General features: G+C 38.0%; 1 protein-coding gene across 6 annotated transcripts in view; it reads right to left on the bottom strand.

Annotated features, from left to right (window-relative positions):
* Positions 1–15,504, bottom strand: part of eml5 (EMAP like 5) — a 70,613-nt gene that overhangs the window by 51,344 nt on the left and 3,765 nt on the right. For all 6 annotated transcript variants that reach the window (XR_006253048.1, XM_043263188.1, XM_043263189.1 and 3 more), the window contains exon 2: positions 1,753–1,912. Coding sequence is in view for 5 of the 6 variants with exons in the window: in XM_043263188.1 (XP_043119123.1) it covers positions 1,753–1,912 (160 nt within the window). In the remaining variant the exon portion in view is untranslated. The remainder of the gene's footprint in view (positions 1–1,752; positions 1,913–15,504) is intronic.

Below are 15,504 nucleotides of genomic sequence, written 5' to 3'. Positions count from 1 at the left end.
ACTCACTAATAAAGACAGTTACCTGCATTTTTTAATCCACTAAATAAAAGATTTAATTACTAAATTGTGGAAATACAAACAGAACAGTGAAAGTCTCAGTGCTGTGGGACTGATGTATCAGCACTTTTGGAAAGCTGATTGATAAATCAGGTTCAAAGGCTGCAACTATGTATCTAATCACAAGGTGACAACACTAAGTACTAGTGGTCAACCAATATTGTTTTTTTTTTGTTGTTTTGTTTTTTTTGACAGCTAATGGCAATGCCGATATCTTGGAAAACAGGGTGGCCAATGTCTGATATAAAGCTGATATGATTGTATTTATTTTGATTTGAAATCATTTGAAAATGGTTTAAAAAATGTATTTGTAAAAAAAACCTATACTTAAGATGGCAACCAATTTTTTACAAATAAATACATTTATAATAAAAATATAATCATAAAGGAATTAAACATGGTAACCAACAAGGCGCTCAGTATTCTGGAAAGCTTGTGTGCACTGGAAATCATATTGCTCAAATAAAACAAATGTAATGTTTAGAGCATTCAATTTGCATCGAAAGTCACGCAGAGAACATGCAATCATGCAGGACACACAGTCGACAAGGTTTGCAAGGTTTGTGAAATTGCTGAATGCTGACAAGAAAGTATTATAACATTGCCTTTCTATTACTAATAATATAAAATCGTTATAATACTTTTTGTGCAGTTTAATTCCTTTAACAGTTCTGATTAATAGATAGACAAGTGTCCGTATTAAACAGAGCTGAATGACACAGCAAACAACAAGAGCAGGAATGTAAGATCTGTGTTAAGACGTTGCCGATTTCAGCTGCATCAAAATAAATGTCTGGACAAACGCATCGGCCAAACCGAAAATCGCATCGGTTGATGTCGATATCTGAAAAATTATAAATATCGGTCGATATTCCGTCTTGGCGATATATATCGGTCAACCGCTACTAAGTACAGGTGTAGACAGGGTGTAAAAAGTTTTGAGCTTGTCCACTTTTGTCCACTTGTGTCTACATGTAACACTCCAGAAACAAAAGTTACTGCTCTCCTTGTCTTTTTCCGTTGTGCCATTTTGTGAGCATACATTTGTCCGAAGGATCGAAATAACCGAAAAATCATGAACAGCACATTGTGAAGCATCTCCGTCCAACACAAACAGCTGGACTCTGACATAATATTAGTGTGCATCCACATGTAACCGTACATTTAACCCTCCCACTGTAGTTCAGATAAAAGCAGAGGGACCTGCCCTTTGATAGAATCAGCACAGAAGTGGTCAGAAGTGGACAAAAGAGGCAGGTGTGAATGGTAGTGAGTCTCTTTTGTCACGGTTTTACTAAACAATGCTGTAGTGCAGTCATCTAGAAAGTGAAGCAAGGTCATATCAGCATATGATGGAAGTTTCGATAGCCATTGTCGAACCCTTAATGCTGCTTTACGTTGTTGAGTTCATCAACCAATGTCATCACTGAGGATTGCGTGTGTTGTTTCCGTCTAGGTGACAACCAGCACCTCCGGCAGACACAGAGTTATACAGTCTGACACATACCGTCACACTGTGGGAATCACACCGTTGGTGTGTTCGCAGACGTGACTTCAACAACTAATAATAAACTTCACAGCACTTTACAGCACCTCGTACGGAGAGACGAAGCTTATGAGTTCTTAACGACGTCAGCTCTTTGGTATAAAGAGAAATCTTTCTTATTGCAGCATGTTATTGTTTAGAACACTCACCTGTCCATCAAGGTCGAAGGCGAGACAGGCGACACCGTGTGTGTGCATGTCCTTCAATATGGACACCGTCTGCACAGTATACGAGTCCCACACACATATATAAGGCTCCTTTCCAACCTGTCCTGTGGCCACCAGCACTCGCTCCGGATGCAGGGCTAAACTGTGGACAGAGAATTACAATGAGGTTAAAATATCAAGAGGCAAATTAATCGTCAAAATATTCGGCCACTTTGTGCAGTGGTTTGCATGATTTGATTGCGGTCCGATTTAAACGCATTTCGGATTACATTTATACCTGTTCCAATCAAAAAAAAAAATGAATTGGCCAGGTGTTCAACATGTAAGTTGTGTAAAATGAGCTTAATTAATATAGATATATGATGATATAGTAATAAATGATCTCTTTATGAACTTTTTGACGTGTCAATGGAGGGACAGAAATGTCTTAGATTTCATTTAAAAAATCTTACTTTGTGTTCCAAAGATTCTTATGGGTTTCTTATGGGAAGTCTTGTGGGTTTAGAATGATGTTCCAAAATTCATAAGATGTTGAATGGACTGTCTTTCTGAGCCTTGAAAGTATCGGTTGTGTTGCTGTCTATGGAGGGTCAGAAAGCTCTCAGATTTCATCAGAAATACCTTATTATGTGTTCTGAAGATAAACAAAGATCTCACAGCTTTGGAGCAACACGAGTAGTTCATGACGGAATTCTCACTTTTGGTTAACTAATGCTTCCATAATAACACTTCTGGTATTATGACATAGGCATTTGTAGTTAATGCTGTTACTCCTTGGGTACTTAGGTTTGTTATTCTACAGAAATACAAGAACACATTAAGTATTTACAATAGGAAACCACGCTTGAAATGCAGTGGCCAAAATTTGGCCTTTCTGCCATTACACTTTCCAGAAATACATCACTGAATATTTGATGACTGTCCTGTTCGGAATCAATTGATTTATCCAGATAGCTGATAATAAAAAGCTTTTAAAAGAGAGTGAACGATTGTGTATATCTATAGTAAGACGAGCTATCGCTGATTAGCATTTCCCACAGCCAGCGGTGAAAGTGAGAGAAGGGCTTTTAGTTATCAGAGACCCGTGAAGAGATAATCTGGAGAACACGCTATCTTCTGGAACCTAAGACTCATGAAACCAAGGACCAGATAAAGTCTGTCAACACAGCACGTTCTTTAAGTTTTAGATGTATAAATGCATTCACTCCGTCCCTTCTGTATTTTGTAATAAGCTTATATTTTTATCCCACAGCACGTAGCACTATCCATAATAACGCCCCGGTGCAGAAACGGCACAGACACGAGGTGGAAAAAATCAGGTCATCGCGGTTCATGGAGCAGTTTTCACTCTCACCATCACACTAGTCCACTAAATTCATTCAGGCTTGCCTTCACATGCCCTAGGAAATCCCAGAGGCATCCAAATGTTGCGTAACATCTGTCCAGCTTTACTACACTTTCTCTTTCACGCACAAATACTATTTTCCACATTTGTCAAAAGGCCATCGCACACTGAATAAAAAGCAGTGCTAAAGCAAGGCTAGGACAACTCACAGGTATGTCCACTTTCAGTTCTATACAGCAGTTCAACATTTATGGATTTTTTTTTTAATCCGCTACACTATATCACCTGCGTGTGTGTATGTGTGCACCTGGTATTTATCACGTTATGGGGACCAAATGTCCCCACTAAAACAGAAATACCAGTAAATTGCCACAAATGCCAGTACTTTCCTGTCAGAGGTAGGTTTAGGTGTAGCGTTGGTGTAGGACAATAACACATACAGTTTGTACATTATAAAAACCATTATGCCTATAGGGAGTCCCCATAAAACATGGAAACATAAAATAATAAAAAAAACAATAAATAAAAATAATAATCTTTTTGTCTAAAATATACAAATAATTATATAAAAATACAAAAATAAAAAGTTTTCAAAATATAATAATAATAAAATTATAATAAATAATAATAATAATAAAAAAATATCACACTAATTACTTATAACTATCTATAGCTATCAAAAACATAGTGTATTAACAGTCAGACGCTTATGCATTTTTACATTTTTGTGTAGTCATAATAAACATTAATACGAATTAATGTCAAGGTTAAGTTTTAATTAAACAACCATCTTCTACTCTTTCTACAATTATATATCGCAGACTCTTGAATGCTGAAAAAGCAGCAGCCTTTATTGAATTAAGTGGTCAGAATTAATTATTTATTATTAATTCATTTAGCTAGAGATGCTGTTTATTAGCACATTTTTGTCTAATAAGATCAGTTTACTGGGCTGCGTGTGCAACACAATACGTCATAACTGTAACAACAGCGTTTTGTCATGCTACGCTAGTCCTTGTCGGAAATCATAGCCTATTACCGCAAACGCTACAGCGTTATGAATGCATCACAAATTACTGTCACACTACTACCGCTACTTTTAGCTTCCCTTCGACACTGTTTGAAACTTTAAAGAGCAGAGGGTGAGTTAAGGTTGATGAAATGTTGAAATAAGGCAGTTTTTCATGAACTCCATGAAAGGAAACTCTATTTGGAGCTCGCTGAAAAAGATTTCCTTTTTGCGCCGTTTGAAGCCACGCTCATCTAGGCCTTCGAATCGTCCAAGAGACACAATTTCACCAACAATTTAACATTGACTATCTGTCAAAATGTCTGCCTCCTCTTGAGGGAGTTCTGGTGCCTGTCTCTGCTGCTCCTGATGGTGTGTGTGTGTGTGTGTGTGTGTGTGTTTGTATTCAGCAAGAGTTTCCAGCTCCCACAGTCTGAGCCTTCAGATGAAGCTTTTTAAGCCTGCCAGGGTGATTCTGCTTGGCAGTGAGGAGGAGTGACTACATTAAAGCCCTGAGGGAGCCGTACCGCTCATGAACATCGCTGTGTGTCTGCCTTGTCTGTCTTTCTTAATCTGCCTCTCTTGCTCCCAGATTCTCTATTCTCTTATACCTGTTCCCTCTTTCTTCACCAGCCATTCTCATCCACAGGTACAAGCGCTTGAGCAGGTTTCAGGGCAAACTTTGAAAAGACAAATAAGATATTACTGCACTCATATTCTTGTGATTTTTGTTATTCGCACATTTATATCGTTTTACATTTTCTAAAGTATTTATATTATATTTCCCTGAATATTAACTTCATTTTAATGAATTAAAATATATTACTTGCTTACAAAAAGAAAGCAAAATAATATGCATACCTTTTGCCAATTTTTGTTGGTGTTTATTTTAGTATCGTTTATATAATAGTGCATGATTTATTTGTATCCGGAATATAAATAACCAGCTTTTATGTGCATGTCATTTTATTTGTTTTTCAATAATTCAAGTTTATTGTAAACTGATTTTTTTTTAATACGTTTATTTTTATTTTTATAACAAGCATGCAAATAAATAAATAAAGCAATTTATTAAAATGAGCCACCTAATTGCTGTTGTGCAAACAATTTAGTATAACATGCAATATGCATATTAAGTTCTAATATTTATATTTTATTTCAGCTTTATTTCCATTGACAAACTATTTACTTTTAGTTAACAGCAACACAAAGACTGCAATTTCTCTATTTAATATAACACAATTACCTATTTACACACCATTAGTTTGTAACTAAAATCTTTTTAATAGCCATAATGTTACTGTTAATGTTGACTGATAATCAATTCTAAAGAAACACATATCGGCACTATATCATTTTATGTTCATCCAAATCAGTGGTGGCTTCCTGCACATCTCTGCAGAGAACGAACCCTCGAGTCAGTCGCCAGTCCTTATTCCTCTCTCTGCGGATTACATAATCTCACATAACTGAAAATAGAGCGAAGGCTCTAAAGCTCCAGCACAACTCTCCATCACAACCTTTCTCTCAATATGACTAAAAAATGATTTAACACATCAAAGACATAAATAACTGATGCAATCTGTGTCTCCAATTGACCAGAAGAAACCCACCCATACAGAGGGGCTTAAAAATGCCTTCATTTTTTCTTACAGTGAGATGAATACTCTCTTCTAGAAGACAAATTCAGTAAGAATCGTGGCTGCTAACAGGGTCGTGTATTTCCATGCATTGTCTGAAGGAATTATGCAAATTTGGTAACGGCGCAAAATGTTCACATGTCTGGGCGCTGCAAAGTGGTCCGGAAAGATTTGAGAGAAATTGGGGGAAATTTTAATGCATACTATGCGTGATCAGAATAATAGAAATTTTAGAGAACGTGAAGTAAGAGCGTCAAAATGCACAGCCAAAAACTCGGCACGGCCTTACTTAGAAATGCATAGCTGTTGATTTTAAACGCGACTGAAAGAGCACGTTTTTATTTGTCCTTCAAATTTCGCATCAGTCTCTTTTGTGAATTATTCTAAACACGCTGCCAGTTTTTCAAAAACACATTTTATCAAGAGATGCAGCAGTGCCAAGCATTTTGTCCTTGAAGTGCTTGTGTTTTAATCTTACGTTGTGTTTGTAATAAACATCAAACCAGCATTAAAAGGGATAGTTCACTCAAAAATGAAAAACCACCCATGATTTACTCGCCCTAAGCCATCCTTTATATGACTTTCTCTGTTTAGACAAATACAATCAGTTATATTAAAAACGCCGTGGTTGTTCCGAGCTTAATAGTGGCGGCAAATGGGGGAATTAAGATTTTGAAGTTCAAAAAAGTGCATAAAGCCATTATACAAAGTACTCTACACCTTAATAAAGGCCTTTTTTGTTAGAAAATGAGCCGTATTTACAGCATTATGAAGTGTAAACTCTCGTCATATGCGCGTTTTAGCACACAAACATACTCATTCTTTTCCTCTTTGTGAATGAGATTGGTGTTGCAGGGTCGGCTCAAGCCCGTGGATTACAGCGAGGGTCTGTTGAGTCTTTCACGGCTGCTCACTAAGTACGTGTTTGCCCCCAGCCTGTCTCATTAGCAGGAAGACGGAGGGATTAACTCCAAATTTCTCATTCGATCACGCCCAGGGGGACAGATGGGTCAAATCTCTGTGTTGTCCTCAAAACACACACTTCCAAAAACGCAGTTTGACACCCGCTACAAAGTATCTGTCTGCGGCCGAGGTTGAGCTGTCAGCGAACAGATTAAAACGTGAATTCGATTTGTACATTGCCTGATGGAAATGCGAGCGCTGCTTCTCTGCGTGATGTCATCGTTCTAGGGTGGTTGTGCAAATACTACAGTGAACTTGTGCATCGCAACATTATAATAAGAAGTATGAAATGCAATCATTTTGGGAATTTTGAGATTCCATGATTGATACATTATTGATTTAAAAAGTGGTGACTTGTAACTGTTACCTTACAAAGCTTGGTACCAAAAATAATGTAGACTAGGGTTTTATAGGCAGCGATAGTGTTAAATGTGTTGAATATAGAGCTTCAAATGGTATCAGTTAAGTCATGCATCAAAGTAATGCGAATTCAATCATTAGTTAACAAGAAGCACTCGCTCTCTAGATGCTTTCAAGATACAAACTGTACTAACATGACCATCTTAATAAATATAAAAATATAGTATTAAACCAGGTAAAATTAATACTTGCATAATTGAAAGTCATGTTAGCTAGTATGATATGATTTTTTTAGTTTTTTATTTCATCTTTTTAAATTAAAATGTTAGTTTTCAGTTTCATTTCATTTCATTTGATTTTATTTCATTTGGTTTTTTTAAGTGCATGAAGCTAAACTATGTTGCTTTGCCAATATTTTTTTTTGTATGTTAAGTAAGGGTAATGCTTTATTTTCCAGCATCCTTTTTGCACATGTACTTACTATAATAATTATAAGTGAGAAAAAATGATACAGAATTACCCTAAACCAACCCACTGTTTCAGCAAAATATTGCTGGGCGACGAAAGATCGATTGTATGTTGGGAATATCCCCCCCCACTCATGCCTCAATATGAGTTCAGCTTTGCTCAATCAATCTCATCCAAAAATGGCAAATGTGATCACACGTTTAGGTCAAGAAGGTTACATGATATGACACGTAAATCGTTCTTTATGCGACTAAATATTAAATCTGCTTCTCGGTGATCAAGATATCACAGCAGGGCCTACGTATAAAACTGCCCTCAGATAACCTCTTCAATGTATTAGCTACATCCAACGTACCAACAAAATCTATTTTCTTGTGTCTCCCTAAAGTCTCTCCCTCTTTGCTCTTTCTCCAGCATTACCTTTCTATTAGCTAATGAGCTTGTTTAGTAAGTGGAAAGCTGTCAGTGCGCCGTTCCTGTGATGTACAGCCCGCCTTTACCCCAGCCTATTAGCTAATGGGTCCGATGGAGGCCCTTAGTGGGTGGACGGGCCAACAGTGCAGGGCTGCGGTGCTGCTGGACGGAGTCTCTCGCTAAAGGAAGGCCGCTTGGATGACTGCTCGAGTGGGCAGGTGGGTGGAAGTGTTTAGCTGCAGCAGAGACACGCTAACTAACGGCGGAAAGCTTCGGGGCGAGAAACAGAAGCTTGTCATGGTAACAAGATGAGGAGTGGGAAGTGAAATGTAAAGTTGGACAGCTGGAGTCTGCGGTGCCACCTGACAGAGATCAGTTCACGTACAAGGGCTGTTTAATAGGCCGGAGTTGTTAATGAAGCAGCAGATGTAAAAACCAGCATTTTCTGCGCCGCTATTCAGAATGCTCTTGCAGTGCCACAGGTAAAGAATCAATAGGTTACGTTAAAACAATTTACTACAGATGCTTGTTTCTGCCATGATTTTTCCTCAAAATTGCAATTAAAATATCATAATTGTGAGATTAAACTCACATTTGGGGAAAGGTCGGAACCCGCGAAACTGTGAAGGAAAAAGAATGGCAAGATATAAAGTCCATTTCTTACCGGATGAGTCAGCTCGATATTTTTTATTTACTGTAAAACTAATAACTTCATATTACACTTCACATTCAACAACACTTCAAGACGGTTAAATAATACAGAAACACAATTTCGCAAATGAATGATCTTTGAATAGGTCAGAAGAGCAGATTCTTGCAGAATAAAGAAGTCACAGCTTATGCGCCAGCCAAGAAACTGCCTTTGAGATGATTGTGAATTAGCTCTCTCCAGGTATTACGGACTGCAATGAGTGAGCTATAGCATCGTGGTTTAAAGAGTGCTTCTAACTTTATTCTTTCCCCAATCAATTGGCTGCAAAGTGGTTGAAATGCATTTCTGAAATGCGTCATTAAGCGTCAATGCTTTTTATTCAGGGTACAAGCTATCAAATGTTTTTTTGCCTCGTAAAGATAATGACTACTGGCTTTTCAAAAAAATGCTCTGACCAAACTTCAATATGAAATATTGAATCCCCACTCATTAAATCGAGTCTGTGAATAGACAAAACATCTCAGTTCAGCTTCAGTCAATCGACCAACCAACCAGAAAAGGTCACTGAAGAGGAAGCCTAAGATATTTTTATTAGGCCAAATACTCAAATAAAAGACATTTTATGGATTCTATAGAGTCGAAGCAGAAGAAGTGTTTCATTTGTCAAGAATGAAAACAAGACAGTGAGCTATGAAAATGGCGTTCATCCACTGTTCTGGATGTCGATTATTCAGTTGGCAAAACACTGAAAAAACAGACATATTGAATTTCCATCCCTCAAAGTCATTTTTGTTCGTGTCAAATGACCAGACCCTGTTGAAACGCTGTGTGAATTTTCTATCAGTTGTACTTCTTGTATTTGTAGTTTGTCAAATCGGCTCAATTTCTATTTAATCTTGACAGAAAGCAGAGTTACTACTATTAACTAAAATTATTAAATATTAAAATAACTTTTTGTTTCTGCGTAGACCTGCGTTCGCCTTTCTCGTAAACGCTGCATCCGTGAATCGGTGGACAGGGCTAAACAGGCAGGACAGACGTAGATCTTTTTCTGCGGAGGCAGTGTTCATCCACACTATTATGAGTCCATATCATTTGGTGAGGTCTTGCGGCTAACACTATATAAACAAAAGCGTTTGCTCTCCACAGGGGGATCATGCACTCATTAATTTTAAGAGGACAAAAGTGGGTGGGGGGGCACAAAAGCACTTATGTTCTAGTATTTTATTAATTACATTTTCCCTTTTTTTTCCTAAACGCATAATCTATATCATGAAATGCCTCAATTCTCACCTTTATAAATTATTGATCTATAGCTGGTGATGGTCAAAGTAGCTAACGTAGGCTATCTATTAAATACGCGGATGCTTACTTAAGTGACATATATGAGTGTCACACCATAACGTAGTTTTAATATGAATTTATATTTAACGTGAATTTAGCCCCGAACGTTAATGTAAATAAAGCATTACAAATCAGGCTATTTATAACACTTTCATTGTACAGAAAGAGAGCAGAAATCCTCTTACTCGTTCACACACGCACTTTGTTGTTTCTAATTAAAGAATTCACCAGAAAGAGATATTCAGTCTGTTACTTCCATAGTATTTTTGTTCCTTCTATAGAAGTCAATGGTGAACCAAAAAGGCCTGGATAAAAAAGACACTGTAAATATAAAATAAAATGTTGTATCTATTGATGAGAAATAAGTAGTATTTTAAGTAACATGAGGCTGGGCGGGAGAATGGCACGTCACATGTGGGTTCATTGTGTTATATCCGTACCGTCTGCGCACACACACATATTCTGGATGGTGTCCAAACCAGGTCAGAGCAGCTACTGCAGCAGTCACCTTGCTTGCCCTTGTTGTGGATTACCAGGAAGGAAAGGATTAGCACATTTCCAAAAGTCAGTATTTATCTTGCTTGCCTTGGCTTCTACGGAGCAAGCTAAATCCTGACAACCAATAACACCTCATGCTCAGCACCTGTCTGCAAAAACACTCAAATGTCCAGGTGTCAGGCGTCACAAATGGGTGAAGCCGAATAACTGTTAGCTACTAAGTATGAAAAATGTTAAGTCGCCTTGGTTTACCCTGGTTGTGTCATATTACTAGACCGATGAAGCCTGTCGCTTAATCTCCCAGTGTTTCCTAATGCAATTTTTTATAGCAGGGCAAAATTTTGTACATTTTGAAATAAAAATGGGCTGCGATGGGATCAGAAGTAATCCAATGGACACAGACCACGCGTATACGGACTGATCCACCACTGTAGGACCGCATTTGTTGAATTTCTGGGCCATGTTTCCCAGCATTTTCCCGCTGTTTAACCCCTTTGGCTTTTATAAACGCTCTGTTCTACTTGACGCTAGTCTGAAGACGGTCACACTCTGTGATTTCAGAAGAGGCTCTTTTGAATTGGACTCATTTTTCTTGTAAAGCAAGGTTTAAAAATACCATGATGTGTCTATAAATATCACTTCAATGAGTAATTGCAGTTTTTGATCATACAAATTCCAGAGATCTCCTTAAACGCACAACCGTCTTGTTCCCGCTTCTACTTGTGTGTGTAATGGCAAAATGATTCGATTTGAGTTATCCAAAATATGTATTTTAAAGACAGATGTATTGTACTGTTTTCAAATTTAACACCGTTTTCAAATGCGCTCGTGTCCTTAGGTCTTAAACTTAATATTGTGGGACTAACAGAAACTGACAAGCATGTGACTTGCACATATAGGAAGAGGGAAAATTAGAACAATGCCCGTAATTGATCATGAAAACACAGGATAAATCATATTTTTTTTAAATAAATCTATAAAGCTATAGCGAAATAATTCATTTATCATATGGTTGTTTAATAAATTGCATTCATTTGGACAATGACCAACTTCTGATTGGGTGAGCTTCATCTGAAAGCTTTGCCACCTCTATGTATGATGGATGGATGCACTTTTTCGGTCTTCAAAAACCCAACCACCATTCACAGCTATTATAAAGCTTGAAAGAACCAGGATGTTATCAATATAACTCTTGAATTATCCCTCCAACCAAAAATGACGTTGTGCGCCTTTAATAAACATAGTTTACTTTTGAAGAACCTCTCTAGAATACAATCTAGAATACAATCGAGCTGATAAACATACTGAAATATGGTTAGGTCACAGAAAACCTCCTGCAATGGATCGTGGGCTAACAGGGACCGGAAAAGACACCTCTCCTGGTCTCAATATGCTTGCATCCACTCTGACAGACCTCTCACAGTCCAAGAGCACTCTGCAAGGAGAGGACATTCATACTGCCATGTGCTGGTGTGTGTTTGTATGTCAGGCCGTTTGATGTGTGTAGATGTGTCAGATAAGCCGCTTTGGGATAATGAATGAGAGGGTGATTGTAGAGTTAACTGAAACCGCTATAGACAGGGTGGGGATTCCCTGCCAGAGGGGGCGGTCCATTGCAGGGAAGAGGGAAGCCTCACTGATCGCTGTGAAACCAGTAGGAGGAGGACGCCTGTCTCCCAGCATTAGCATCACTGTAATGGGCTCAAACATGCATGACTGCATCTTGTCAACATATATGCAGCATGCTTATTACGCTCAAGTAGGTGTGGGCTCATCCTGACACATACATAAAGCACATTTGTATTTTATGGGATCTACATAAAAAATATAATCTGGCTTTATAACAAACATTTGTTTTAGGCTTTGCTTGATGCATTTCAATACATACATGCCCGCTATTATCCTCTAAAACTATTCTGCCCACCAAGACTGCATTTATTTGATGTTGTAAAATATTATTACAATTTAAAATATATATATATTTTAATTTTAATATATTCTCAAATGTAATTATTTTATTAGCTGAATTTCCAGCAGCCATTACTCCAGTCTTCAGCGTCAAAGGATTTTTCAGAGGTCATTCTGTTGCTGATTTGGGATTTATTAAGGGAATTTTCAGGAAACATTTTTTATTATCATTGTTAAAAACAGTCGCGCTTCTCCATATGTCTTTGCTTTCCCTTTTGAACAGTTTAATGCATGAAATCTTTGCTGAAATCTTTCAGAGTAAAAGATAATTTCACAATGACTCTCTCAACTTTGTCACAGTTTCATTTTAAGGACCAATACTCATTAACTACTCTTTTGTGACTTTTTCTTCAATAACATGCCTAATTTGCTGTTTACTAATAGTTATTAATAGTTAGTAAATTAATTTTAGGTATGGAATATGGAGTAAGAAGTGTAGGCATTACATGCTAGAAATTTGTCATGCTAATTAAACAATAAAAGCAATATCTCAAAAACCCGTATTATTGATTTTACCAAACAAGGATTCATCCCTGTGTTAAAATGTGCTAAAACAAGTGACAGAAGTACCGATATTTCACTTCTTCTGTCCCTACTTTATGAGATTCACAACTGCCTGACAGTGTTTCAGTGGGCAGTGATTTCTGTCTCTAGAGGAGGTTTTACTCACTAAGCCCACAAAGCAATAGTTCAATCACGTTAGGTGGAGAGCTGCCAAGGCCTTTGACAAAAAGCTAACAAGCTGAGTGTGCCCAGAGGGGCTTATATAGAAGGTATAAAACCCCTGCATTTAATCTCGGTGGCAACTGAATCTTCGGTTTTAGCACACACACACACACACACACACAGGGATCGCAATCTAACCCAAACCCTTGACTGGCATTCATGCATACTGTGCACATGATCTGTGCTAAAACTGACAATCCAGACCACAAACACACAGCACTGCACACCAATACACACATTCAAACGGTCAGATTCATTGATACTATTAGAGTAAGAGCATCAGGAGGCAGCGCAGATTAAGGATTACATTAGAAATGAGTGCATGTGAGTGCACATGGCTTACAGATGGACTACAGCATGAGAGAGAGAGAGAGAGCTTCCATCTGATTAGATCACGTGGTTTAAACGAGACACAATGTCCACCCTTCCCCCCCTCGTGAGCAATCATGTCAGTCAGTCACACACACTCATACGCGAACGCTGGCATCGCACCAAACATCACGCAAATGTTGCTGAAGTCACCTAATCCTCGTCTTAATAAAGAAACAACCCCCTTCCGCGGCATTCAGCCTCCTAAATATCTCACCAGGAATACAACATTCCCGTTAAACCTTTTAAAGGAACACGCACTTAAAAATTTGCAACAGAGAGATCTACTTAAAAAGCATTCGCTTGTCTCTAGCCACATAAAACACGGGATACAACTCAGCAGGTCGCAAGCCTTTTTTTACACTTTTCCAGTCACTCGCAGCCCTTCAATACGTCCGGTCTCTATCCGACCCCCGATTCATTTTTTGAACACCTGTAGCAAACAAAAAGACGTCTAAGGGCATACAGACCAGCATGCACCTGTCTGCACTCACACATGCTCACATGAGGACATTTCCGGGTTGAAATATGAAATATGAAAATTTCATAGTAAAAAAATTATAATTCTGTAACAACTCACTCACAGTGACGTTATTCCAGACTCATCTTTTGAGGAACACGAAAGTTTATAGAATGTCCTCTTTTCCACGCAGTGAAAGTGAATGGGGACTGGACAAAAAGGGGTCATAACAGTCTGCATTAAAAGACTTTTATGATGCATTTTCAAACTTGTAAAGAGATGCAAGTTAGGAGTTGGTGATATGACCAAAAAGGCTGATGTCACTTTAAGACTTTTGTCTATTGCCCTATTGGATTATTATGTTCGATTAACCGGCATAACTGATGCTTACACGAACGCCAAGACAGACATTTTCTCAGAACTGTCCAGTATTTGACAATTGAACTGCAAAAGAGAACTAAATCTGCCCAGTGAAATCTTTCATAGTTGAAATTACAAATTTCATCCGACAACGAAGGTATGGATGTTGTTTATTATTTTGCTCAAATAGCATTAAAAAGTTTATTTCTCAGGCAAGACCAGCCAATGCACATGCACCGTCCTAAGTGTTGACTGTTACTATGGCAACAGGGACTTATAACGGCTTACTTTACCTATTAGTATTAGTATACCTGTGTTCTCTTTGACGATGTCTACCAAATCGGCGATTTCTACCGTGAAACGCTGCGATGAAAAACGAGAGAAGGTAACTCCGTATTCAGAAAGTCACCGAATACAAATAACACCATCTACTGAGCCACGAAAGAAGTAGCCTGTTACATTACATTGCATCAAATTACGTACATCAACCCACGCTTAATATCGCATATATACATATGCGTGTATATATATATTTTGTCATACCACTAAGCCTTACAGCAAGGACATTCGGCATGTTTACTGCATCAATCCAAGAGTCTCACAATTACGAGCAAATCGTTTTTGAACTGCCCCTTTAAATGTTTAAACGCGTGTCTAAATTGGGAGATACGCTTGTTTCAGCCCAAAGTTCAATATTTTATGCCTCATGTCGGCGCTTACCTGAGGGAGTGTTGTCACGTAACGTTTACAAAGAAACGGGGACATATATCAGCGGTTCTCAGCATAGCACAGCACAATCGCACAGCTTGCTTAATAGGGTTGATGCAGACCAACTCACAGCGCGATACGAACAGCATCACGTCTGTTAGGTATGAGAGGGTCTCTCGTCTTCTCTCTCTAGCACACAAGCTGCTGTTCAGCATCTGTAGCTCAGATCTGGGCTTCATCCTTCACCTCCCGCTGAGCTTTCTACTCAAGGGCAAATAACAGAGGAAACCATCTCCAACATCAATTACCAAAAGATTACAATATAGCTATCGTTACAATTCGGATTATCCTAGCGATATACATCCTTTCTTTTATTAAAATCTTTATTGATTCAATGCCTTACAATGTAATTCAAATATCAATACAATTATATGTCATATTAAAATATTT

This window comes from Puntigrus tetrazona, chromosome 17, assembly GCF_018831695.1.
Source record: "Puntigrus tetrazona isolate hp1 chromosome 17, ASM1883169v1, whole genome shotgun sequence".
NCBI lineage: Eukaryota > Metazoa > Chordata > Actinopteri > Cypriniformes > Cyprinidae > Puntigrus > Puntigrus tetrazona.
Note: the sequence above shows the minus strand (reverse complement) of the source record. Positions and strands in the feature narration are given on the sequence as shown.